The sequence below is a fragment of the Pangasianodon hypophthalmus genome, chromosome 4 (assembly GCF_027358585.1).
Source record: "Pangasianodon hypophthalmus isolate fPanHyp1 chromosome 4, fPanHyp1.pri, whole genome shotgun sequence".
Taxonomy (NCBI): domain Eukaryota; kingdom Metazoa; phylum Chordata; class Actinopteri; order Siluriformes; family Pangasiidae; genus Pangasianodon; species Pangasianodon hypophthalmus.
The window spans coordinates 25,010,799-25,038,366 of NC_069713.1; the positions used below are offsets into that span (position 1 = coordinate 25,010,799).

The 27,568-nt window shown below is 43.1% G+C and overlaps 1 protein-coding gene across 7 annotated transcripts in view; it reads left to right on the forward strand.

Moving 5' to 3' along the window:
• rnf220a (ring finger protein 220a) overlaps positions 1 to 27,568 on the forward strand; it is a 114,766-nt gene that overhangs the window by 62,497 nt on the left and 24,701 nt on the right. For all 7 annotated transcript variants that reach the window (XM_026936897.3, XM_026936900.3, XM_026936895.3 and 4 more), the window contains exon 3: positions 22,547 to 22,676. In XM_026936897.3, coding sequence (XP_026792698.1) covers positions 22,547 to 22,676 — 130 coding nt within the window. The remainder of the gene's footprint in view (positions 1 to 22,546; positions 22,677 to 27,568) is intronic.

Here is a 27,568-nt window from a genome sequence, read left to right on the forward strand (position 1 = left end):
AAGTTCAGATAAGAAACAATAATATCCAAATTGTCCATGGCATCTGAGAACAGAGGGCCCAGTGTTTTCTAATTTTGGTACAGTGGTGTAAATCATCACCCACGATTATTAAAATTGTTAGGCCTATAAATAATGTCGACAGGAATCTAATGAAAATTTAAATTATAATGGGTGGAAAGTTCAGAAATACTTTTCCTTGCCAGGACACTACAGAATGGGATTGGTAGGACGCAGGACTGGTAATGTGGTTGTGACTGCTCTAAAAGGGCTAACAGCACCACAGCCAGTGTGTGTGTGTGTGTGTGTGTGTGTGTCTGTCTGTGTGTGTGTGTGAATTTAAACACATAGTCCGTTTTTTTGCTGTGACGGCTTAAATGGTGATGGCCATATTATAGAAAGTGCACAGGGAGTAAAAATCCTGCTTTATAGGGATCACTATGACAGAAGCAAAACACAAGAACAGCATATGTGTGTGTGTGTGTGTGTGTGAGTCTGCAGCAGTGCTAGATGCAGTGTGTGTGTGTGTGTGTGTGTGTGTGGGCTAATGAAGAACAGCTGCTGACTAATGAATCAGGATGAGTTTAATGACGGCTGCTTAAAGCTAATGCTCCATCTGAGGAAGCTCTTGCAGCTCACAGCAGTCTCGCCCCAGACTGACATATTTTGTGGTATCTGTCTTCCGCACCCGTTCTGTTATCTAATCCTGCTTTCTGGGACAGATGCCGATCTTGAAGACACATCTCAGCATTCATGTAATATGTGTGGTGTCCTAACCTCAGTTTCCTGTGAAAGCTCGCCGTACTGTTCTCCCAGGTCACTAGAGAAGCTGGCTGGCCGTTACTGTGAGGAAGAGGCCCGCGATGGTGTGGTTAGCTAACGGCCTTAACACGCAACACACACAGTCCTGCTTCATCCTGTTACACAACTCCCACCTGTCTATGTCACACTGCTTCTCATAGACCTGTCTCAGTCATTTTAACAGCTCGCAGAGCTTGTATAGTATAATTCACTGTCACAAATCTGTCTCACTCACATTATAGACAGTCTCATTTACTAGCACAGAACTGTCACACTCATGTTCATTCACACTCCCAGATCTGTCTTACTCACATTCATACGCATTCTCATAGATCTACCACACAGATCCCTTTTCCGAAGACATGGATCGGGTGCTGCTTCAGGAACCAAGTGAACCTTTTTTAAATACCAGCCCACATTTCCACCACTTTAAGGCAAGACACTATCAGTGAATAGGGCAGTTAAAAAAAAAGAAGACATCACAGTCAGTCTTTCCCAGTTGATGTCTGATATTCTTACAAGAATATTAAAAAAAAAAATATATATATATATGTGTGTGTGTGTGTGTGTGTGTGTGTGTGTGTGTGTATGCAAATGAAGTTTTATCTAATTACCTAGTCTTTTGCTGTTGTAGGAATAAAGTATTTTATTCTGTACACTGCAGTCATGTGAATAATGTAAAGCTTAAGATGTTGTCCTGGTACTGATATGATGCCACACCCTAAACCCTGAAGTCACTAGTTCTTGGTTCCAGACCAGCAGCATTTTGGTGCTGACACCAAACCGATTTTTCTGGCCCATGTCCATGGCTCTGTCATGACAGAAAACCTGTAACAAACAGAGATCAGGAATCAGCTTTCTGCACCTCATGTCACCTGACAAGTACATGCTTATTCTTTTCAAAACTGTCTCACTCAGGCACATTCACCTGCACGACTAGCCATCTAAACAATATCACACACACTTCTAGCAACATGCTTTGATGTTGGCCCAAAACACAGTCTTTCAGACAGAAAGACAGACAGACAGGCATGCAGACATGCAGATTTGCCCTTCTCTCCTGGCCTTTCAAATATACTTGAGTTACAAGTGACAGTTGCTGGAAAGCCTGAGCCTCCTCTGATTTTATGCGTTCTAATATTTCCCTGGCCTTTTCCCCCATTATCCCTGACCTTCAGTGGCGCAGCATGCCAGTTGTTGACGCACATGTCAGGGAGCATTGTGGAGAAATGTCATCAGGAAAATGTCCCATCGACTGCTGAAACTGCACACATGCCACACACCTCCCTCATAAAAAATACTAAAAAAAGAGAAAAAGAGAAAGCCTTTGGCATAGGAACTTAGCCGAATAATTTTAATTAAGTCTTCTTTTAGATCTCATTTACAGTGATTTGGTTTTGAGTCTTTACTCCTTGACTTACTTATTAAAGGTGTAGAACCAGATTTTGGTAAATCACTGCTTATATTAGCCAAATTTACCTTAATTGATTCAATTTTAAAATTACAGTACAAATATTGCTAGTAAAAAACCTCTCTGCATTGAAACCCGTACATTTTTCTAAAAATGTGGGATGATTTCTAGACTGGTGCATTCCAGCAATGATGGTGGCTGCGGGAGCCATTAATGTGGAGTGACTGAAGGCTTAACAGAGTTTAGGCCAACAAGTCTCTCTCTGTCAACACGCTGAGCACTTGAGCCTGCATTAGTCTCTGTCTGTAAATAAACACATTTACAGATTTCTGCTTCAGGCCTGTCTGACTCACACGCTTCATATTCATGCTGTGGTTAGAATCTCCATTCTCAATTTCTGTATATCAGTAGATGGCTATGAAAAGGGCCAAGTAATAACGTTCTTTACGGGTTTGATGGGTTACTTGACATTCCCGGAGCCAGAAACTTTGTGTAAAATTGAAATTGAAAGAGCGAAACGGCATGCATTCCTGGTAAAAATGTGTTATAAGTTCAAGTGCTGGCTGTGAAGAGATGAAACGACATTGTCCAAGATTTTTTTCCTTTTCTCTCCCCCCCCCCCCCTTTTTTTTTTCCTGAGGAGAGGAAACTGTCAGCTTGTCGGAGCCACTGCTGATAAGCACCCACTGATTGATTTTTTGATTCTGTCCTGACGTCTAGTATACCCTTCGCTGCACTTCTTCATCTACGATAAAAACGGTGGCTGCGCTCTTTTGTTTGTGCAGACGGGGCTGGTGCCTGACTTCTTTTATTTGCTAATTTAATACAGCACACTAGGACGTTTTGTTTTTTTTTTCTATGGATAGGAAGCACAGTAGTGTTGAATCAGACATGAATGTTATGAGATCTATGAATAGAAATACATTAGCTATGTTTGCACTGAAATATTTGTGATGAGTTTAGTGAGTATGGCGCTAATTTGCTGATTGATGCTGTATTAGCAGTCTGACTCTTACATCATAGAGGACACTGCTAGTGCAGGTGAAAAAAAATTTCAGTGGTCGCAAACATAACAGAGAGCTGGACAGACTAAAGGACTAAAGCGCAGCTACGTCGCTCTCTTTACAGAGAAGAAGTGAGGTAGTCAAAACAGAATTGTGGGTAATGTAGGAAATCGTTATCTAATGTGAAAATAGACTAATATATCGATAAAAGAAGTTTAAAATAAAAAATACAAAATAAATATTGGACATGATTGAAGATCATGTTAATTATAAAGATAAATATGTAAGTTGGACAGGGTGGAGTTTTCCTTTGAGACACGATTGAAAATCATGTTAATTATAGAGATTAATATGTAAGTTGGACAGGGTGGAGTTCTCCTTTGAGACAGAGCCAGATATGTTTTCATGAAATTGTATTATAATTATAGGAAAACTGTGTATTCTCACTAGAATTAGAAGAGTACATTGTACAGTAGTGTGTTATTATAGTGACTAGCTCCTTGTCCCTGGTACAACATGGTAACACCCACCCACACGTGTACACATGTACATACTTACATATGCACCTATCTTTAACGTGACCTTGGTGTGCTATTAGAAGTTAGTTTCTTGATAAAGTCAGCAAAAACATGTATCTTAAATACAGTTAGGAAACACTCACCAGTCTGCTACTCCACCATCAGTCAAATTTACTGGCAATGATAATCACAATAAATATTAAGCTAGGCATCCTTAAAATGGGAATTTGCTAATAAAGTACCTGTAATAGGCAGGTGAGTGGCCTTATCAGCGCTGTTAGAGCATCAGGAGTCAGAAGGCGGAATAACCCTCGCCCCCGCTCCTAATCGTGTTTGCTATTGCTAAATGAGCTGTTCTGGCTAGGTGTGTTAGCGACTAATGAATTTATGACCTGATATGAGGAGGCCCAAACACTGGCAAGTGGTCATAAAACAAGAAGGGAAAGAAAAACAGTCATTAACGTTTATTAGGATGGCTTGTCATCTATGGTGGTTGGTTGGCGAGTATGGATAGTATTGCACTGATCAATTAATTTTTAATCATCTCAGGAGAGATTATGGAGACTCCCGATGAACTCCAGACTGGCTGGAGTCTGTCAATAAACAGGGCATGGGTCACACTGCAGTGTGTGACACACACACACACACAGACACAGGCTCCACACTTAGCAACTGTTATTACACCCATTACCTCTCCTTTATTAACCACCAAGCCACAGGAAACCGACACAAGATATGACACAAGCACAAAACCGGCTGTGCAGTTTGGAACTTAATATTTCAATGCATTTTTTTCCCTTGTTTGAGACAAAGCCTCTCATACACACGAAAACAGCTAACAAGACACTCTTTACTCTTTACTGTCATGCAATTCCCCCTAAGTGTGGCCACTGTGCTATTTAAAAATCTCAGATTCTTTCTCACATAACTGTAGGAAGCAATCGTTGTTGAACATGGTGACATGCACACTTTCCTCCTCACCATAACCCCCGAAGAGCTTGATGGGTAATGGATACAAGCTTAACGCCTGCAGACAGATGGATGGGTACAGGGAGGAAAAGTTGGGCCTGATGTATGAACTGGCACTCGGGGATTCATTCTTGGCGGGCGGATCTCTTGCCAAGCAGTAGGCGCTGGTTAAAAGTTAATAATTTTATAGCCGGAAAGGAGCTCATCCATCATTGGGAGTTTGTTTAGGCAGTGCGGTCAGTGCTGGGCGTGTACTGATAAATGGTGATTATAAGGAGGGTTCTGTGCAAGGTGGCTCTGCATGTTTAGTGTGTGTGTGTGTGTGTGTGTGTGTGTGTGTGTCAGCGCTACTGTATACACAGTGCTATCATAATTCACAGGGATGTGATCTTTGAAGACTAATCTAAGAATCATTATATAGTATTCATGTTGCGGTTTGTCACGGGAAACAGATTTTTCATTTGTTTTTTTTTATGTGAAGTTTTTTTTTTTTTTTTTTGATCCAGGTAATTGATTGTTCTAGTAGTGGGGAGTTGAGGTGACAGGATTTGTGGGATAGTTTTGGACTTGCGTTATAATCGTAAAGACATTACATCTGAAGTGCTTCATCACTTGGAAGTCTAGTCAACTCTACTTACTAGGATTATATTGATTCCTTATTTAGTATTTATTCCCAGATTTTTACTGAATAGAAACAAGTGGCCAGCATGAGAAGCCTGATTGTGTTGTATATGCCAGCTTTTTCACCTCCTTTCATTAAATTCTCTCTCATTCTGTTTGTGAGTGTGTGTGTGTGGGAGCCTGTACTGGAGGTGGGGCTGAGGTGCTCTCAGGGCTGTAAAGGAGCTGCCTCGTCTGGAGGGTTGGAGTGTTAATGACTCAAGGTCAGAGGAGTAAACTGAATGAGAGAGAGAGAGAGAGAGAGAGAGCATGTGAACCCAAATGTCTTTTTGAACTGCAACAAAACACTAATATAACATTAGTCATAGCCATGTTCCACAATTCTTTACCGCTCTTCATTTTATATTTTTTGAAAATATTTCACTCTGCCCTAGATATTTATATTATTCCCATTATACAAAAGCTTTACAGTGTGGCAAATTCCACAAACTCCAGCTGACAGTTCATTTAGTTTGCGCTCCCTCTAGGCATGTACCTGTAACTACGTCCCACATCACTCACTGTGATCATATGAGGTGAAGGTCACAGACTGTTCTTCCGTCACCCTGCCACCACCCGCCACCAGCAGGCCGTGCCACCCGCTGCCACACAATTGACCCTTTGACCACACAGCACAGAGGCACAAAGAGCTTTCTGACCTCCTCGAGTCCAACACAAGGTCATTTTTCATCCTGAACAAGTGCATAGACGAACCTGCTGGATGGTTGGACATCCCTAAACATTGCGTGATTACAGGAACACAGACTTCATGAAGAGTCACGGCTGAAAGCAGCTACATTGTTTAGAGCAGGAGTGTCAGACGCTGGTTCTACTCCTAGCAGTAAGCAGATGAGTTAAAACTTGTGTGTTCATTGAGGTAGAATGAGGTAGAAACCTAAACTCTGTAGTGCTTTTTTCAGGAGTCTGACACCCCTGACTTTCCATGCCGTTATAGGAAATTACTCAATGATGGGGTGGTGTGATGCTGCCTGATGCAAACCGTACTTACTGTTTCTACCCTGAAGTTGATTATTTTCTAATAACAGCATGTTTCCCCAAGTGTTTTATTCTTCTTATATTACAGCAATTTGCCAAAGCTTACAATTTTTAATTTATCAATGAATGGCATGTCTTGCTTTTTAAAAAATATAGTTACATTTAATGTAGTGGAGTCTGTGAAACAAGTTAGTTCCTGTTATCATGTATTATTAGCAGTTATAAAATTCATTCCTTCACCAGCTTCTCCTTTTTCTCTATCTTCTTGATGTTAATACGACAAAAAACACAACCAATCACATTCAGGAATTAGTCATTTATTTACAAGTTTGAATTTCAATAAGAAGACACTTCTAAAGAGGCCCATGATAACATGCTTAAACTGGCTTAGGTGCAACAATGGCAAGAAGGAGTCCTCCTGAAATGTGTGTTTAGGAGTAAATCAAAGCGCCTGGAGTCTTCACCATGCATCTGAGGTGCAATGACGCAAAATGATTAGAACGACTTTCTAAATTTCTATCACAAGCAAATGCATAATATTACTTATTTATGACTATATAGTGTGAGTTATATTTATCTAGGTCATAGAAATAGAGTTTCAATAGAGAAAGAAAAATGAGTTGAGGTCAGCACTGCAGCAGTTACATATGTCAGGGAGTATATGCGTTTACACACATGTATATGTGTTTATGGGTGTGTGCTGTTTTCCAGCTGAGCGCTCTGTAATTCAGGCTCGGTGAACTCCCACTGGCCACTGCTGGTTGCTAGACCTGTTGATGGGACGCCTCTGTCACAGCGCCGCGGGAGTGATAAATGTCCCTTATCGGCGTCGTCATTGTAATGGCTCCACAACGGGCCGCTGACGGGCCAATGGGCCCGAGTTATCGCCCTGCTCCTGCTGGGGAAGAATACACATCAAGCTGCCAATCAGCCACTCTGAAAATTGCTCTGAGATTTGAGTCCCAAGACAGCAAGCCGACAGCCAAAGCTCCTTTCTCTTTCTCTCCCTCCCTCTCTCTCTCTCTCTCTCGGCCATTACACCGCACCAATGCTTTCTCAAACCTCTTTTTTAGCGCTGAAACTCCTAAAGACTGTTGTTCCCCTGTCAGTTGACACATGTGGGTTTTTTCACAGGGGAAATAGGCTTGTTTTGGACATAGCAGCATGTTGTAGAAGTGAGAGACATCTAGAGAGAGGGAAAGAGACAGTGTGAGAGTGTTAAAAAGAGAAAGAGAGATGATAGAGGAGCTGGGAGGTTAATGTGTGAGCATCAGAAGAGCCATTCCAGGCTCTTTGATTTGTATTGATCGTCGTGTTCCTGGTCTAAAGGGAGAATTGGGACTGATGTGTGTTGAAGCAGAGGTTCTCCCCTTCTTTCTGTCACCTCCCTCCTTCCTCCTTCCTCCTGCACTCCTCCTCTGCTCCACTTCGCTCCCCCCTGCCTCCGGGGCAAACTGACACTATGTGAATAATGTCCATAATCTGAGAGGTTAAACAGGCAGCCTGCCACACACGCGCACACACATGCTCCCACACACACGCTCACGCGCTCACACACGCACACTCACACATTACATCCAAAGTGTAACATCCCCCTCTACTGTTGGAATGTTTAAACCACCCGTGAAGAAAGAGACATCCAGGAGAGAGATAAGTAGAAGGGATTGAGGTTGTCAGACCCAGGAGGCGCACGGATAAGATCACAACGATGTCCGATGATGACGTGTGATGCAATCGCAGCATGTCCGATTGTGCGCCATCTCCATCTCGTTTTTCGCCGGCCCACGAGAACCCTCAGGCCCTGTTTTTATCGTTGCCTGTTGTAAAACCCACTTCTCCTGATAGGCATCTCCCACCCCAGCTCCACTCTCCAGCCTTTATTAAGCTCTCACTGCTACCTAGCAAGACACAGAGACAGAGTGGAGCATATATGGCAGCTAAAGCTACAGATATGTTGCTGCAGTGGAAGGATTAGGTGAGTGTCTCTGCTTTGTGATAGCAGTCCAAGAACTCTAATAGTGAGGAATATGGAAAAAATGAGAGAGGAAAGAAATGAATGGAGAGACTGCATAGACAGAGAATGTGGGCATCACTTTTTTTTAAATTAAACCCTCAAAAAATAGAATGCCAGGAGTCAAACAGCCAATCCAGCACTCATACTCCAGATATAAAACAATATAAAAAGGAGAAAGAGAGACAAAATGAGGAGGAGAGATCAAAATGAGGTGATGTAAAAGTGAGTTCTCTTCTCTCCTCTCCTCTCCTATCTTCCATTCTCTTTCCTTCAGTATAACTAGGTCAGATTTGTGGCTTTTGCTATGGTTGTTAGTGGAGGATAAATCACAGCCCATTGTAGTGAGAGATGTCGAACCAGTGGCGTGCTGATTATTCCCCCTGCTCTGCCGTGCTGACCTTTCAGGTCATATTTTTGAGGCTCAGTGCCTCTGACACACACCTTCTGATGGACGAGAACACACACTCAGTCACAAAGCATTTGTGTCAGGTGCTAAGCAGTAGGGCTGCGTGAAATATTGTATGTTAATCATTATTGCAATATTGACCTTTTGCGATGCGGGAGTCCTCAGTATGCAAATGAGCCTTCTAACAAGACCCAATTTAGTATCTATTCCATCCATCGGTTATGTTTCCTGTGGATGTTTTAATAAATCATGGCACTGGTGTTGATGCAGGACAACCGGCGCAACAATATGAGACTAATTCCGTGTGCAGAACAACAGGAAAGAGGTGTTTTATTTCTCATCTTAACTGCACTGCAAGACAGGTGCTGTGTTAACAATCAGGTCTTGCCTCCAAAAACAGGAGAGGGAGAGAGAGAGAGCGAGAGAAGGGTGAAGGGAGGAGGTTTAGGCTGTAAATGCTTTGTGCAGTGGAGGTGTTAGCCAGTGTCAGCTCACTCCAGAAGCTGACAGATGAGCAGCGGCTAGGAACAGGAAGTCCCTGGCCCTGTCGCCCAGAGGGGGCAAGCACATGTGTGCGTGATTGTGTGTGTGTGTGTGTGTGTGAGAGAGACGGATGTTGTACTGCAGAGCCAGGCAGCAGCAGGCGAGCAGACACAGGAGAGTCTCCAGTGACGAATCAATCAGTAGCTCACTTTCTCTTTCCCCCACCTCCTCCTCCCTCTCGGCCTACACCGGAGCTGTGAGAAGACAGATCGCTTTTACCCTGCGTGACACTTCAGCCTGACTTTGAGCCTTAATCTCAGGGACAGAGACAAAGCGAGCTCTCCCACCGGAGTGGACGCGACTCCATAATTCCGACTGAGCGTGATGGCAAACTGTGTGTTAAACAGGACTTTCAAAGGAAAGAAATCAATGTAGGTTTATGCAAAGTGCAGATTTGCATTAAAACGGAGAGAAGTGAAGCCAGAAGTGACTGCGGCTAATCGCGTATTGTTATGCCTCTGCAGCTTTTGATTTATTAGAAATAAATAAGAACTTGCCTATGAAACATCCCTCCAGGCCTGAAAATAGGCAGATTAATCCAAGTTTAATGGCGCAAATGATAAAGTAGTGTCTGAGCTGTTTTTATTCCACCAGTTTTCAAAAATATAAACATAAATAAATATTTATTTAAAATCAAGACAACAATTTTTTTTGCTTCTTGCAGGGCTGAATTACCCGATTACAGCTAAAATGGTCATCATGATGCCTTTGATCTATATGAAAATCATGATTACTGACCACAATTATTCATCCAGTATTTTAGATAAACAGAAAACAGAGCCCATATTCCTTCAAATGTAAATCTGTGAATGACAATAAGACTAATCATGTTAACTTAGTGCCAGTTATTTCAATTTTAGACATAATTAGAATATAACTTAATAAATATGTCAATAAATAACAATGCCTGTTGTTAGCAAATCGGGTAATGTTAGCTAAGCTCTCACCAGAGGCTTTTGCAAAATCATAACCAAAATCTAAAGAAAAAAAACATTTCATTGTGCAGCATTAGGTATTGGAGAAATACATATTTGAATTTGATATTTCACACACCATGGTATTTATACACCATTCGCTTTATTTTAATTCTTGTGTCACAATATATTTTATGCTGTATATTTCTGTAGTATTAACCTATATAAGTGCTATCTGAAATACAAGTATCTATATGTATCTATTGATGTAATCTATTAATGCCTAACTCATCATTTAGATAAATGATTAGCTCTGGTCGGAGGACAATGATGTACTCCTAGCAAGAAATCCAGATTAAAAGGAGTTTCCATTGTTTTCACAGCTTCACATTATAATGAAATGAGAAATCATTTAGAGAATACACCTCTTCTGGAATGGACTGCATGGTGAAAAGTTGGTCCAGAATCCCAAAGGACCTGTGGGTTCACACCTGCATCACAGGTCTTGTCTCAGGAGGTCAACCGTTACACACACTCTCACATTCCCCATGAATGCGTATGTCATTGCACACTAAGCGTGAGGCCAGAAGCCAGACCATTTGGCTGTGCTAGATATGATTGATCACCTTCCGCAACAGCACTTTCTCTTGTAACTTTCAAATGATTAAGCCTTTAGAGTGTCCCCATGGGTTTTTATGGCTTGCCGCTGTAGCAGGATGTGTTCGGTGTTATAGTCGTTCATTTAGTCATTGGCACTGTGTGACTAACTGAGACGACAGACCGGAATTAGCAGAGCGAAAGATTAGCGCCTCCATAAAGCGGTTCCGAAGAGACAGCGAGAGCAATGCGAGAAGACAGGTCCTTTGTGAATACATTTGCTAGCCATGTGTGTGTGTGTGTGTGTGTGTGTGTGTATGTGTGTGTGTAGTGTTAACCCAGGCACAGGCAGGGGCCCCAGTCGGTGATGACAGCTCCGAGCTGCTCTGTTTAGACGGACCTGCAGCTCTCTCCTCCACATCGCCGTCTGAATTCAATTAACTCCACTGGCTGCTGTTCTGTTGCCATTAGTGCTAATTAGTTAAAACATCAGAGTATAAACAGCAAATTGGCTCTGGTAATTAATTCCCACTCTCCAGCATATGAGAACGAAGAGAGAGAGAAAGAGAGAGGGGGCGGAGGGGAGAGTGATGGGGCTGTGCCTTTGCAGAAGGAACCTTGCAGAGGTTATCTGTGGCTTTGTGCTATCAATTATGGTTAGGCGTTATTTGGGAAACAGTGTTTATGTATGTCAGAGAAAGAGATCCCACTAATGGACAGACAGAAGCCAGCAGCACTTAGTATCAGTTACAGGCTGGAACAAACTGCACTCGGAAACTTAATTGACATTAGCTGAAGATTTGGTTTCTTCACTCTTTTTTGTCATAAATCTCTATTTAAGTCTTTTCCTGTCATTCAAGGCCTTAAAAGCAGTGTGTCATGTTATCCGTATACCTTGGTTCGGAATGACACACACGCATAACAGTTGAGGTCTTCTACCTTTGGGCTGTCTGGGGTGGGGATGACATCTTGCTGATTTGGTGTGCTGACTCTTCAGGGGTGGACTAAGCTTTCCTCTTCAGGTTGAATGGCCTAGTGCACAGTCTCCTAGCTATGGTCCTGGAGCACCACCTATCCCACACATTTTATTATTTATTTTCAGCTGGATCAGGTGTGCTGGGAGCAGGGAAAACACTAATATGTGTAGGACAGGGGTACTCCAGGACCAGGGTCGGGAATCTGCACTTCACTGTACATCACTGTACTTCAAAACTTTATTATTTATGCACTTACTTACATCCCCACTTACTTTTCAAACAGTTTTTGTATGAACTAGCATTAGTCCCCTGCCTTTAAGGGTCTGTCACACACATTGTCTATACGTACTTGAATCGCTGCACCCTCAGCTGTTTGCAAGTCACTCTGAATAAGAGTGTTTCTCAAGTGCCTAAATGTAAATGTAGTTGTCAGGGCTCAGAGTATGTGCTCTCTTCCAAGCTGCCCTATGATTCAAGAAGACTAGACTGCATGAAAATCAGGAGAAAATCCAAAAAAAGGAAAAAAACCCCGCTATTTTTGTTGTCGTAATTATGCTAGTTATAGCTATTAGTTCTGTTTAATTATGCTTTTTCCTATCCACATTGAAAGATGGTCTGACTGAGAGTTTTTGGATCTCAGCAGCGCTCCCTTGCTCTGGGTTGTGACCCTACTCCTGCCTGGCCACCAGTCTGAACAGGTTTTTGTTGAAACGATTCTCTGAGCCGCCCAAATCCATCCATATTTAAGTAGGCCTGATGCCCTCTCCTGCTCCAGCCAGCCTGGCAGGGAGTGCGATTCGTAATGGCTCTTTCCCCCAGGGACGAGCTGAGAGCCAGGACCAAGACATACACCACAGCTGGGACTACTGTGTCAGAGTGTGTGTGTGTGTGTGTGTGAGAGGGAGAGAGAGGAAGGGAAGCAGGCTAAGCTGGCAGATCTAACCCAGTAGTGTCAGACTCATTTCCTGGGTCAGCGGCTGGGTAATGCTCTATTAATTTGCTCCATTCTCCCCGTGAGGCAAAACTCAATCTCCAGCCGCGGCAAACTGCTGTACCAAGCGCGAGGTGATTGATTGAATAAACAGCTGTCACTACTGTGAGCACCCACACCCTCCAAACACAAGCACTCATCTCAACACCACCCCCTCAGTCCACATGCACACCGAATACAACCTCCTGAGACAGCACTTGGACACTTCTAGGAGTGCCTCTCTGCACACGGGCCGCTCTGGCCTGGAAAAAGTCCTCCTTGTTATTTTCATTTTTCAGATAATGCCGTCTCCTCCCCTCCGTTAACCTGTTATATGCGCCGCTGAATCTTGTTTGCATTGGAGTAGCGCCACTCTCCCGTAAAGGAGAGCCTCGTCCCGATTACAGGGATCACACACACATCATCTTTAGCAAAACACTCCGCCCCTCGCATTCACGGCTCCATCCCCACTCGCCTCTTCACTCGCTGCTGCATGATTGCATCTGCCTATTTAAAAGTGTGAGAGAGTGTGTGTGATCAGCTTTGAGCTGGGTGTGTGCGGCTGTTATTAAACAGCACAATGCATCACTGTCAGCGGCATGTGGCCTCGCTAGACCTGATGCTAACGCAGGCGCTCACTGGGCACAACATGAGGTCGACCTCGTTCCATTTCATCAGACATTCTCTGGAAGGAGGAATGATGCCTTATTCCTCTCCTTTTGTACCCTTTTCTCATCCTTCCTCCTTTCTCTCCATTCCACTTGTCCCCTATTTCCCCTTGTCTCCGTTCATCATTTCCTCACTTCCTCTCCTCTCCTTTTCTATTTTTTTTATATTTCCACTTGTCTCCTTTTTGGTTTTCTGCTCTTTCGCGTCTCATCTACTACGTTTCTCATTTGTTCTTGCATTTTCCTTTTGTTTTCTCCCTAATTTCCTCTTTTTTCCTCATTTCTCCCCATCTCTGCCTTTTCTCTATTTCCTCTTGACTCACTTCCTCCTTTGTTTCCTTTCACTTCCTTTTCCACCACTATTTCCACTCTACTCCTCCTTTCCTGTAGCCCTCTTTTCTCCCATATTTATTCTCACCTCCTTTTTTTCCTTGCTCCTTCCCCCTGTTATCTCTTATCCTCTTTTCTACTCGTCTAATTTATAATTCTTTGCATGTGTCTTCCTCTTCCTTTCCACTCCTCTGTACATTTACCCTAACCCTAACCATTTTGCTCTATTTCTCTTCTACATATTTTCTTTTGCCTCAATTTCTTTTCCTCTAATTTCTCTTATTTGTTGTTGCCACTTTTTTCCTCTTCTCTTCCTTTCTTTTCCTCTTCCCTTCTCTCCACTACCAGTACCTCTGTATCCTCAGAGTCCAACCTGTTTAATATCTCCACAGCTCAACATAAAGAGAATTCCTTTCTCTCACTTTCGCACACACACACACACACACGTACACACATGCTCTAATTCCCTTCCTTTTGTGCAGAGCATTCTTATTTGGCGTTATGGAGATGACTTGTGGCGTCTCACCTTGAGTTGATTTAAGAAGGTGCCAAGCCAAAGAATGAAGGTTGACAGGCCCGCTGGATTTATTTGATTGTGCATATGAAGCAGTGTCATTTTAGCAGCAGAAGATGAGAGTAGAGAGGAGGAGGAGGAGGGTGTACAGCCTGAGGTAAGAAGAAGAAGAAAGGAGGGGGTTCTCTGAAGGAGAGAAAAAAGGCTGAAGAAGAAGAAGAAGACGAAGGCCATTCACGAATCAAATCAAATTGCTCTTATCGGGCGTTATTTGAAGACGTTATCGGGCAGGGTAATGCGGTTACGTGCGGTAAGGGGCTGAGAGATTTCACTGTTTACTGATGTTGGCATGTTTAGGGGCGGAGGAGAGGGAGAAAGGAGGGAGAGAGGGAGGGAGGGATGAGTGGAGACAGGCAGGGAGGTGTAAACGCTGTATGCATGTCAGGAAAACCTATTTAGGATGAATAGAAAGCAGAAAGGAGATGCAACAGGGTACACAAGAAGCGACCGGCTTCTTCAAGGACACAGGCAAGTGCTCATTGTTCAAGTGTTCAGATGTGATCAATAATAAAGCGTTGTCTACATACATCTATGTTACCAGTCCTAATGATTCGTCTTATAGCCTTAGAAGTCAGTAAATATAGTATACATAAAAGTAATAGCATCTAAATGCAAGAAAGAAACAGAGAACATATGAACAAATGTGAAAAATGCTGGATGTGAGGCTGAATGCGTGTGATAGTGGTTAAGGCTCATTTATGCTTGTGAAGCCTTGAAAATTTTGGAAAAGAGCGGGGCAGTTCAGATGCGAGGCAGTTCGGAAAAGTCCCTCCAAATGTCCAACTGCTGTGATGAGCTGAAACCATTTTTAGAAGGTTGTCCAATATATAACGTTGGACAGTACTGTATTATTTTAACTATTTTTCTCAGTAACATCGTTTCTTTTTTAACTCGATCAGCTTGTTAATAGTTAGGCTTGATAAACATTGTTTCATTTTCTTAACATACATATCTTTAATTCATCAAATTTTTGTATGAGACACTTTTCCCTTTCAAGTCAACATAATGGTTTCGTACATAGTCGGTGTTTAAGGCAACTAGCTCTATTTTTGTTCAGTGAGTGTTTGGTAATAAAAGACAGTCCAATTCTTTATCGCCTTCTTCAGATGAGACAAAACCAAAAACTGCCAAAAGCCTCATCCCAGTCGAAGCATGCCGCCATTTTATTTGAACAGCCAATCACACACATTCACCTAGTACTACATCCTGTCTACTACGCCTCCTATCTTGTTACCTTGTTTGCTTGACAGCCTACAAATAGATAGAACTCAATATCCAACGGTCCAGGCTTTCAGAAGCCGGCTTCTCAGTTGTACTACTGGAATCAAAAACAGGGCTTAAATCATAATCAGATGTGTGTGTAGTTAGACAGGCAACACAAAGCACACACAAAAACATGTGTTTGTGTTGTGTTTGTTGAGACAGATATTATAGCTTGTAGCATGGAGGACTAACATTCAAGAAAATATGAAAACTACAATCCCAATACTAGGTTTTCACTCTGTGAAGTTACGTACAACCCTTGGAATGATACTAGCAGGGACTGTGTGTAGGTATGTGTGGGAGTTTGTGTGTGTGTGTGTGTGTGTGTGTGTGTGTGCGCTTGCCTGCACATGTGTACCTACCCAGCAAAGCCATGCTGTTAACACAGAAAGATTTCAAAAGGCTCCTGCAACTCCCTCTGTGCCCATTAGCAAAGGCTTTGTTCTCTCGCCAGTGCGTTAAGAGTACCACTCGATTCTGCTTAGTGAACACACACCTGGCACACACACATATGCACACACACACACACACACACACACACACACACTGCAAGCTCTTGCAAACAACCAAACCAGACGACGGCAGTAAAGCTATTGAACGAATGAATTCACCGCATGTTATAAGCCTGCTATTTTAAAAGGCCATTAGCATCATCCTAAGGCCAAGCAATGCCGTTATTTTATATTTTATATATTATAAAATTATACCTTCTATTCTCCAACACTGCTCTATATACCGGAGTACATTTTTCTTTTACTTTTACATCAATTTTTCTTCAAAACAGACAGTTTAGATCTACAGTGCAAAGTTTTTATGGACAGATATATTAGTGTATTTTTTTAAACAAACGGTTCGAGTTATGCTGCTAAATGAGCGTAGAGACAGACCGCTTACAGGCCCAGAGCTACTCGTGGCTAGCCGCCAGCCGCCTAGGAAGAGTGTGTTTGATTCAGCTTCTGTCAAGCAAGATTTTTTTTTTAACACAGCGGCTCATAAAACAACTTGTAAGGAGTGTAAGAGTGAGCTGGAGAGAAGTGCTACATCGTAGAACAGCTGGCAGCTGCTGGACGTTGCACTTCGGTCCAAGAGGACTAAAGCTTCCATAGCCAGAGAGAATATTAGCCAGCCAAGAATATTAGCATACACTACATTGCTCGTCCAGTATGTAATTGTGCTTCGAGCGAGGTTACAGAGAGGTTAGTGGTGATGAAAATGCTTTTAATAATTAGGGAACATCTAAGGCTGAAAGCTGTGAGGCCCGCTCTGACCCTCATTAGCTGCGCTATCCAACTTGAGGTCCGGGTGAAGAGACCCGATAAAGGGTCCCGATAAAGTCTCACCACGGCTGAGATTAAAAAGAGAGACACTGCATGGCAGTGGGAGACAGAGAGCGAGAGAGCAAGAGATGAGATGATCCATCTTGGCGCATTAGAGAAAATCAGGCCCGCACTCAGTCACAGCTGTCAAAAGCACATCTCTCTCTCTCGTTTTCCGTTAGTGCGTCTCTCCCACCTGCTGTCTCTCTCCCTCAGCATGGCATTTAGGTGAGGAATCTCAGCACTAAAAAGTTCTGTCAGTCCTATTTCCTTGTTATTGGCCCTCTCTGCACGCCGGTCCCGGCGGTCCCACAGATTAAACGGAGGCCCTGCCGCCATGCCGCGCAGGAGGGCATCCCACATTAATCATCTTTAAAGCGCTGACAAGCGCCGTGCGCCAGAATCCCCTCCTCTATTCCTCCATCCGCCGGATTTATCTCTCTGTCTGCTACCGGCCATCAGTCACCTGGGAGAGAGAGCAAGTGAGAGGGGGAAAAGGTAGGATGTCTGGTGAGGAGGAAGAATGATTAAAAGAAAGGGACAGGAGAAAAAACAGAGGCAAGAGAAGCAGAACGTTTTACCTCAGAGGAACAGCTTTAGCAGCTGAATGTTAGTCTAGTGCTAGCCAGTGCTAATACCAGATCTGTGACTGTGTTGACGCTCACTGCCTAGCTGGTCCCCCGTGACGTCATAAATACCGTTCACTGGCTGAAATCGTCCACATATTTTCTACGTGGCTTAAACAAAATTCATGTGGCTGTCATAATAATGTGCCAGATTGTAACGAATTGAAAAAATCATGGCTAATTGTTTGCTAAAGCTAGCTAGCTTGAGTTTAAATAGGCTAGGTGTTCATTTCAGTGTGTTAGCTAGCCAGCTAGCTATTGTAGATAGCTTCCTAAAATAGCATAGTAAATGTGGCTACACCAAGGGGTTGTCAAAGGAATAGCTAAACATTAATAGCTAAATAGCTGTTTAGCTTGGGAGCTAGGAATACTATCGCTCTAAAATTTTGTTTTCAGTTTATTAAGGTATTAAATAGTTACAAAAAGAGGTTATGTTTGTAGTAGCTAAACATTACTTAGATAACCTAGCTAGATTAGCACTTTAATTTAGCAGGAATGACATGGAGGCCACTACATAGAAAAGACGTTTTATGCGCTGGAGCAAAGGAAAATGCTATCTGTGTGTGGATTGGGTTGTGGTGGAACTGAGGTGAAAGGGCTCTGTGTGTGTGTGTGTGTGTGTGTGTTTTATCCTAATGCTTTTCCTATATACAGAGGTATTATGTGTGTGCTACTGGTGTTCACAGCCTCCCCTGAGAGGATTGACTAATAGAGACAGCGAATGATTAATCATTTCTCCCCTGTGAGAAGCACACACACCTAACCCTTCCAAAAGAGTATGCAGACCCACGTACTTTGCCACACACGCACCATTAGTCTGCGGCTGACATTTCATCAGTCTGTGTATTGATGGATAGGTGAGTCAGCATATTTCTCCTTCAGTGAGGTGTTCTGATATCAGATTTGCCAGCTGTGTGTCCTGACATACACACCTGTGTTCTAATACACACTCACTAGAATCACTAGAATCACTACAGCCTCTGGCTTTGGACTGGGGTTCAGAATCGAACTCAATTATTGGACCAGATTTAAATCAATAGAATTTTCCTTCTCGTTGTATATTATCATTCTAATGTTTAAAACTAGGACTGGATAAAATAATACATAAATGAATAATCAAGCCACCACAGTGTACAATCAAATATAGACAAAATGAATAGGGAACTTGTCATTTAATACACAAAAGTCAGTTAAGACTGATAAAACTTAATCTAAGCTTATCAATAACACAGTTATGTATTAACCATGAAGGCGAAAAAAAATCATGATCGCAATTAATGTATGGAAAATGAATTTCACAGCCCTGTTCTGGATCGAATTCAACTACAGCTTAGCTAGTACTCAATTTCAATTAAATTAAATTTTATCTGTGTAACACTTTTAACAATAGGCGTTGTTACGAAGCAGCACTTTGTGACTACAGTAGCTACAATGTTTGCTTGTAACAATGCAAAGGACCATCAAACATCAGTTCTCAGTGTGTGTGTGTGTGTGTGTGTGTGTGTGTGTGTGTTCAGGGTGACAGGTGACAGGGAGGTGGTTAAGGGTGTGACAGTTGCTCGACCAAGCTATCAGGACTCCATTACTGAGCCTATTGATTGTGTACGGATGAATTAAAGAAACTGATTCAAGAGGCATACCTTCATTGTCTTCACACCCCACATACACACACACATACTTGTGAACTAGTAACTCCATGAACATCACATCATGCACATCATTACCGTCGGTTCATCAAGCTGCCTGTCATGTTGACAGAAGAAAAAGAGAGCACAGGCGAAATTCTACATGTGCAAAGCAGCCTGTACAGCCTATATTTACCCACATTTACATGGAAAATCAAACATAAAAATATATATCGTGCTCAAAGCAAGAACACAACACGTTTGACCTCCTCTCCAGAATGTAAAGAGCTTCATCAGCTGCTGACTTAGATTGGGCCTAGCCTTGTTTATTCTTGCAGACGGTGATTGCTTTGGCACGACTCACATTATCTTGTCAGGGCAATAAAGCTGACCACTGTGGAGCCTGGACATGAAACAAGAGGAGAGCAGAAGAAAGGGTGACATCAAGAGCCAAAGGGGAGGAGTGAGAGGAGAGAGAGAGAGAAAGAAAGAAAGAGGAAAGGTGACAAGGATTGTACAAGATAAAAGGATCATACAACGTAAAAGCTGGTCAACCAAATGGGACACTATGGCATACAGAAAAGAAAGAGCGGTAGAAAGAGGATAAATAGGAGGAGTTAAGAAGTAGAAGGGGAGACAACACTTTGGTGAATGAATACAGAGAGAAGATTAGAAATAGATGTACGGGGATACTGCAGGATGGAGCGAGAGAGAGAGAGAGAGAGCATGAGGGAGGGAGAGCGAGGAGAAAGGGAGAAACAGAGGTGCATGGGATTGTAATCGATTACCTATTTTTCAAAGTCACTTAAAGTGTCCAGAGCACAGGGCTGTTAAGTAGTAGTGCCGGGGAATAGGGTTTGAGTATGCGGCAGCACGACTGGGGAACGCAGAGGGAGGGAGAGGCAGAGAGAGAGAAAGAGAGGGAGAGAGGGAGGAGGGGAAGATTATTGGGGCAAGTTGGCATGATAACATTGACCCTGCTTGCTTCTCACTGATGGATCTGTGCTCTTGCAGGAAATAGTTCTGACAGGCCAATATGTGTGCGGGGATATGTGCCCCCAGAGGCAGCCTGCCACGCATCTGTGTGTCTGTGTGTGTGGAAGTGTGTGTATGGAAGTGTGGGCGTGTAGGAGGGGAGTGTTACTGATCCATCACCCACTCAAACAGTAAACACATCATCTGAAGACAAACACAACAATGCCCTCTGAAGTCAAGGACACGTTCAGACTGAGCCCTGGGCTTTATATAGAGAGTGGTTGGATTACAGATACTCACCATGGGTGTGTATGTGTGTGTGCCCATGTCCACGTGTGTGTGTGCGTGTGAGAGAGAGAGAGAGAGAGAGAGAGAGAGAGAGAAAACGAGACAACTCCTCTCCTGGGTTATCTCATCATTTGAATAAAAAGTGACCTCTTTAACTGATAGCCCTGATAGACGATAAGCTTTCTGCTCATCTAGATTACACACTTAACTTGGCATTCACACACACTTTCCATGGTCACGTGCCATTTTAAATTACACTTATCATTTTACATTGATGTACTCTGTGAAAGCATGCACTGTATATTTCGCAGCTGTTATCTTTATATCCATTATAAACAAAGACGTATCGTGAGCTGAGCTGGATCCAGACAAACACAATTAACTCCAGCCTTTCCGGTTAATCCATTGATTTATGGTGTGCATGTGAGCTGCAGGTGGCCACAAAAACAAGTCCTTTACTTCCTGTTTGTGGTTACGCAGGGTGTGTATGGGATGAGGTAAGCACCTATCTGGCTAGTACACTGTAGTCTGTTCATAATGTCCAGTCCATCCAGGATATCCTGTTTTGGGGGCAGACCCATTGTCCTGGCTGCTAAAAATAGCCGCTCTGATTGGTTGAGTCCAGATGCGAGAGGAGTGAGAGACAGCCGAGTGGGACCGGAAGTCTCGGAGTCATGCTAAAGGCTTTCAGGCTTATTTTTACACTTTGAGATCATGAACTGACTTTTATATACAAGGTGTGAGTTCATACAGTGCATACACATGCACTGTGCCAAGCACACACAGGTGGCTACTGCAGCGTTATTATAGATGTGAGCCTTTTAAACTGAATTATTTGTAATTCAGTTCATTTTAGTGTAGCTTTGGTAGCTTCTATTCAAATCTGTTTTTTTTATTTATTATATAATTAATTCATTCATTCATGCATTCATTCCTGTTCAGTAACCACACTATCCCGATCAGAGTTATAGTGCTTTAAAACTTTTTTTAAAAAATACATCTCTATTTTTATTACATATTTTCATTTATTAATCCTTTCTTAATCGTTTGTTTCAGTTTCCATTTTACTAACTGTAGTTCTCTTAATGAGTGTGCTGCAGGTGCACATTTAAGTTGGTCAGTTTTTTTCTGAATGATTTTTGGCAACTGTCACGGCATATTATTAGAAAACAGGAATGTAAGCCTTCGTTAAAATCAAAATATTCCCACATCGCACTCCTTTCCTGCCAGCTGCTATTTTCCACAATAAGTTGTATGTTGAATGTGTGCAGAAAAATGAAAACGGAAATTAGTTCACATCTGTTTTATATTTTTTAATTTCAGGGGTTTTTTTTTTCAATAACTACAATAACTCTGGCCTATACGCACAAACACTTACACATTCAAACACACACATGAACAATTATGGGATATGGGAACAATTATGGGATTTGGTTTTATCCATTGGTGATGTTTGATCATATGTGATGAGACCAGCCTTTACTAAACACCATACACATGCACATAGGTACAAAATATATGAAGTGCAAATAAAGTATATATACAGTGTAGGAGTCTAATGTGGAAAGTGCATTCTTTTAGCTTGTATTGTGTTGGAGTGGAAGTTCAAAATCTGAGCTTATGAAGTGAAGAGGAGCTGCTGTTGAGAGTCGGTGAGGTGCAGTAAGTTAGCAGCTCCTCTCGGGCTGCTGGGCTGACTGAGCTCGCCTCTGCTCTAATAAGGGAACTGGAGACAGGAGGCCGAGGGTGACGGATTCTCCTGCTACTGAAATCTGAGCCACTTAATCCACAAGCTGCACACACACACACACAGTACCCTGAGCAAGCCACAGCGCTCACCCCTGCCCTTCCACACACACACACACACACACACACACACACACAGAGAACTCTCACTTACACTTTTCCTCATCCTCAGTCTCCCTGTTGTGCAAATCAGATTCAAATACTGTGTTGCTTGACTGGTTTGGCAATGGAAAGAACATTTCGAGTATGTTTGAGAAGTTTTCATGTAGGTCACTTCAGTATTGTTGGATTTTGCTGTTGACTCTCTCTCTCTCTCTCTCTTTCTCTCTCTCTCTCTCTCTCTCTCTCTCTCTCTCAGGCAAGAAGAAGGTGTCTCTGTATGACAGCCAGGCTCCCATCTGCCCTATCTGCCAGGTTCTGCTGCGTCCTGGAGAGCTGCAAGAGCACATGGAGCAGGAGATGGAGAGGCTCACCCATTTGCACATCAGGTAGACACCAATCTCCCATACAGGACATTCTCATACGATGTGAGCTTTCAGGCCTGACAGTGAGATCCTACCTGCTCTTGACCTAATGGCCCAGTATTTGCTCAGCTAGTTTTGAAGCCCATGTCTCATAAATCAGCCTTGGTGCTGTCATGGCTTTGGAGTCGGCCAGGTTAAGCATGTGGAGTGGATCAGAGAGATCCATACAGTGTGCCATCACTCACCGTGGTCGCCTCTTTGACACAACATGACAGGCGACAGCATATAACGCTTCAACTTACAATGAACTTTCAGCTAACGCCAGGCTAAAACAATCTGTGCTTCCTATGCAGCTGCTAGTGCTTCCTCTGCTGTATCATTCCTTCTTTGTCAAACAGGAAACTTTAGTCAGGAGTCACAATATAAACAATATAGCTGATATGTTGCATTCCTATTCAAGCCAGGTATTGTTAGGCGTAAGACTTTTAAGCAGATATGTTGCAATGCAACATTTCTGTGTACAAGTGCTCTCTCCAGCATGAGTGCTAGTTATCCATCACATGCCAGTGAGGAGTTAGGGTTTAATAATTAATAAAGGGCAGCGTGTTGCCATCTATGTTGCCAATTTGGACAGCGGGGGTTATTTAGGGAAATGCCATCATCACTCCTCGTTCATCAGAGGCGGATGCTGCAGTCTTTGAGTCTTTGAGCTATGATTTAGTCGGGCTTGCTCCGCTCTCCGTAACCTCTGTCATTACAATGTATAGTCTTATCATATTTACACATTTACAGATTCCACAATACCGTATTTTGGTCCCACTACCAGTTCCGAGGCAGTAGCAGTTCTTCCATATTGCATGACAGTTCCCTATCTGGGAGGTCAAAGACTACATATTCTCCCTCTGAGATATGGGAAGCAAGGTACTTTATCTTTTTCAAACTGCTGTTCATGCACCGCTATAGGATAGAGACGTACAGTCATGGCATTCTTTGGATTCCCAGCAACCAATGGCATCATGGTATCATCAGGATTCTGGGAATCTCATGCTCTCCCAATGATAAGACGCACACTTTCACACACTTTTTCAGACGTTTTTTTTTCTAATAAGCTAACTATTGCACTATTGCAACAGAAGCGCATATGAATTAGACAGAACCATTCGAAAATAAAAACAAACAAACAACTTGAAGTGGTGGATAAATTCGCTAGTTGTGCTAAGTTTGTTGACTTTCATTTGTTAACTATACAAATATTATTCCTCGTATTCATTATTTTTGTTGGAGGCATGTTATGAATGGTGTAATTAATATGGCCTTGTAGATTAGGATATGCCTTATCACTTGACACGACGTTAAATTTAAAAACAACAGAGATCCTTTCGCATGTTGATCCAGAGCAGCAGCCACCACCTCTTCCTCCTCCTCCTCCTCTTCGCTTCCAGCAAGGCAAGCCTGTGCTGCACATGCACACGCACACACACACATGCACGCCCACACACACTCACACAGATCATTGAAAGTGACATGGCAAATTTGTGGCAATTTGTAGTAAATCTCCCTTTAATGATACCGTTTCATTCAGCAGCAAATGAGAATGGAGTGCATGTAAAATGGAGAAGGCTATTTAAGATGTAGCATTAGGCAGATGTCTGGATGGATGTGGGTGAGCGTGTCTGAGATTGGGACTGCCAGCTTTCTCTCTCTCCCTCTCTCTCTCCCTGTGTTCACTGCGTTACTTCTCTCTTTCCTTAGCGCGTCCTCGGCTTCCTCGTGTATGGAAATGGGAATCCATCATGCCCTTTACACATCCGCCTGCACACGACAATCTACATTACTCCCACACCACCTCCCCCCTCCACCTCTCAGATGCTCCCAAACCCCTCCACCTAATCAATTTGCCACCAACCGAGCGAGGGAGAGCAGGGTGGCAAACTGTACCAAAAGCAATCTTTATCTCTAGTGTACAACACCTCCCAACCCCCCCACCCTCAATCGTCGACTGGTATTTATTCAATTTTCAACATCTCCCTTGTGTACTCGAGTCTCGTCTTCCTCTCTCTCTCTCTTTCTCTCTCTCTCTTTCTGACAGTCAACGCATGAGCTTGGTTCATCCAGAAAATGCTTTCTTGAGATCCAGTAGCCTGGAATTAATTCTTGTCTATGACTGTGGCACTGATAAAAGAAACTCATTCTTATAGATTTGTCATCTTCCCACTCCTGAACCTTTCATAACCGCAGACCGTAAGCCGTAGCTGGGGTTCCTTTTTCCTTTTCCTTATTTTCATCTTTGTTCTGGTGTCTCGTTAGCGAAAGCCAACTCAACCTCTATATGTCTCCTCTGTTCCTTCTGTCCCTGGCTGTGTCGCTCATATCAAAATGGGCTGACAGGACAGACTGAAAGCTTGCGCTGATGTGTTCGCACGACATTCCCTCCGACGCAGCAGCCGTGACGCGGGAAAAAGTGTCTCCAGCCCTCCTTCTGCATCTCCCGATCTGTCTGTCTCCATGTCTCCTTTCATCTTTTCTCTATGCTCTTCCCTCTCAGCTCCATCTCTCTCTCTCCCTCTCTCTCTCTCTCTCTTGCTGTCTCTCTCTCACATAGCTGTCACTTTGACAACAGGGCCTCAACATTGCCTCTCCTTGTTTTCTCTCTCTGGCAGTGATGGCTGCCTCTTCAAAAGTCATTCTCTCTCATTGTCACCATGCAGGGTGAAGCAGTAAAGAACAAGGAATAAAAATCTCCCGCACATGACACAGAGCGTACCCCCACTGCCCCCGCTGTTTTGAAGAGGTGCGAGACAGGGTCTGATGCTCTTGTTGTGTCTGTAAAGGTGCCTCTTAGGTACACAAATTCTTAATAATTTCAATACAATATAGGAAAGTAAAAAGAGTGTGGGTGACGTAGTACTTAAGAAAAAAGGGGTTTGTATAGGTAAGCGTTCTCTGATAGGAAAAAAACACTTTTATGAGTTTCTATGTGAAACCTAAAATAAAACCAAAAGCAAAAACGATGTTGTGACAGTAATAAAAGCACCTAAATGATGGAAGTGGCACTAATTGAACAGTGGCCATAGCGTCCTATGTGACTACATTCTTCGGCTTTTACTTTTATTTTGGAGTTTCAGTGCAAAAGGGACAAACTGAAGAGTCTTTAGGGTGCTAGATGAAACCTTTTTTCCATGCTTTTGAACTTGCTGGTATAGTACACTTATGGTTTGTGTGTGTGTGTGTCGGGAGTGAGTAAGGGCCAGTGAGATCCATTGTGCCATAGTGGCGGATTTATGACGGCGGGGGAGTGTGTTTATTATCTCACAACCAGTGCACTGCCTCCGATGGGGCAATTCATCCTCTTTCAAGGCCCTGTCCTGATTTGTGTTGTCTCTTTCACTTCCTCTCTCTGTCTCTCTCTCTATCTCTCTGCTCGGACCTTGTAAGATCAATCATGTTAACTGCACTAGCGGCAGGCATGAAGCTTATTACCTGCATGAGGGTGGAGCTAACTGCTGACTCCACCCTCACCTGTCATTTTTGGTAGTTAGCTCTAATACTCCTTTTGAACCACTAATTCCATCAATATAGCATGTTAAATCTACTGGATTGTAGAAATCATTTCTAATTTTTAAAATGGACTCCCACACTCCTTTGCTCCCATCCATCCCATTTTGCTTAGTGCTCCTCCTTTTCTGGTTGTAAGTGGCAGAGATGAGCACATTTGCCAAATCACGTTTTTGGATTAGGAGCTGGAGCAGATTAAATTTCAGTGCTTCGGCGGTGAACAAGGGACACAAAGTGAATATGACAAGGGTGACGTTTTTCCCTCTGTCAGTGCAGCTCACCTCATCATTTCTCAGCATTAGAAATACCACAGCTGGCTAAAGCCATTACAGGACTAGTTTAAGGAAACACAAGTAAAGTGAAAAGCCAGAATAGAACAAAAAAAAAATGGCTGCAAGGGATATTATGGTGTCTGTGTTTATGTGTCATGTATAGAGAAAGAAGAATATAGTTTGAATGACTGACCAGGAAATACACACATGGAAGGAAAATATATCCCAAATAAGAGAAAAAAGAGACTGATTTTGTGCGTCATTGTATGTGTGTGCAGGTGTGTGTGAGACAGAGAGAGATGAGGAGGAGAAGCTGGAATAAGAGATATTAATGTTTCAGGCAGAGATCTGATTTGATGTGTCTCTCCCTATTGTCAGTGGATGCTTTAGCCGGCTCGTTTAATATTTCCTGCTTTCTAATCAGTCATCTTCAATCGGCTGTGTCCATGAGGCGGTGATTCAATGTAGCCCCCCAACCCCTCCCCCCCAGGCCGCACTTGAAAGGGGGGGGGGTCTTCCCCCTCTTCACCTCCCCTACTCCCCTCCGCTCTTTTCTGCCTCCTTAATACAATGTTTACAAGCCGGCGCATTGTCCTCGACATATTTCAAAGTCCTAAGTGCCCAAGGCGCTTCACTGACAAATCAAATAATGGCAAAATCATTTATTTCCTCCTGCCTCAGCCAAACTGTGTGTGTGTGTGTGAGAGAGCGAGAGACAGAGAGAACGTAGAAGAAGAGAGGGTATGAACGACTGGATGAGCACATCCATGAGAATGATTACTTCAATAAAAAAATTATAACCCAAATCTGCTTAGCCGAGGTACTTTTGGACAGTAATTGTTTCAAATACAGCATGGCCCTGGGCTGCCAGGATTGAGTGGCACAGAGGGCACGGCTGCAGCAGCAAAGCACCGCTTTTTTCATCTCCACATGATTAAAACTGTGATTTGTGTTGCTTCGTGGACTTTTGTCTCAGCTGTCCTTTTAAATGCCCATTTGGGTTCTAAGCGAGGCGCCTCAGAGACTTGATCCTGAGCAGAAGTGAGTGTTGACGGAGGAGGGACGAAAGCAGGCTCTAGACAGTGCCAT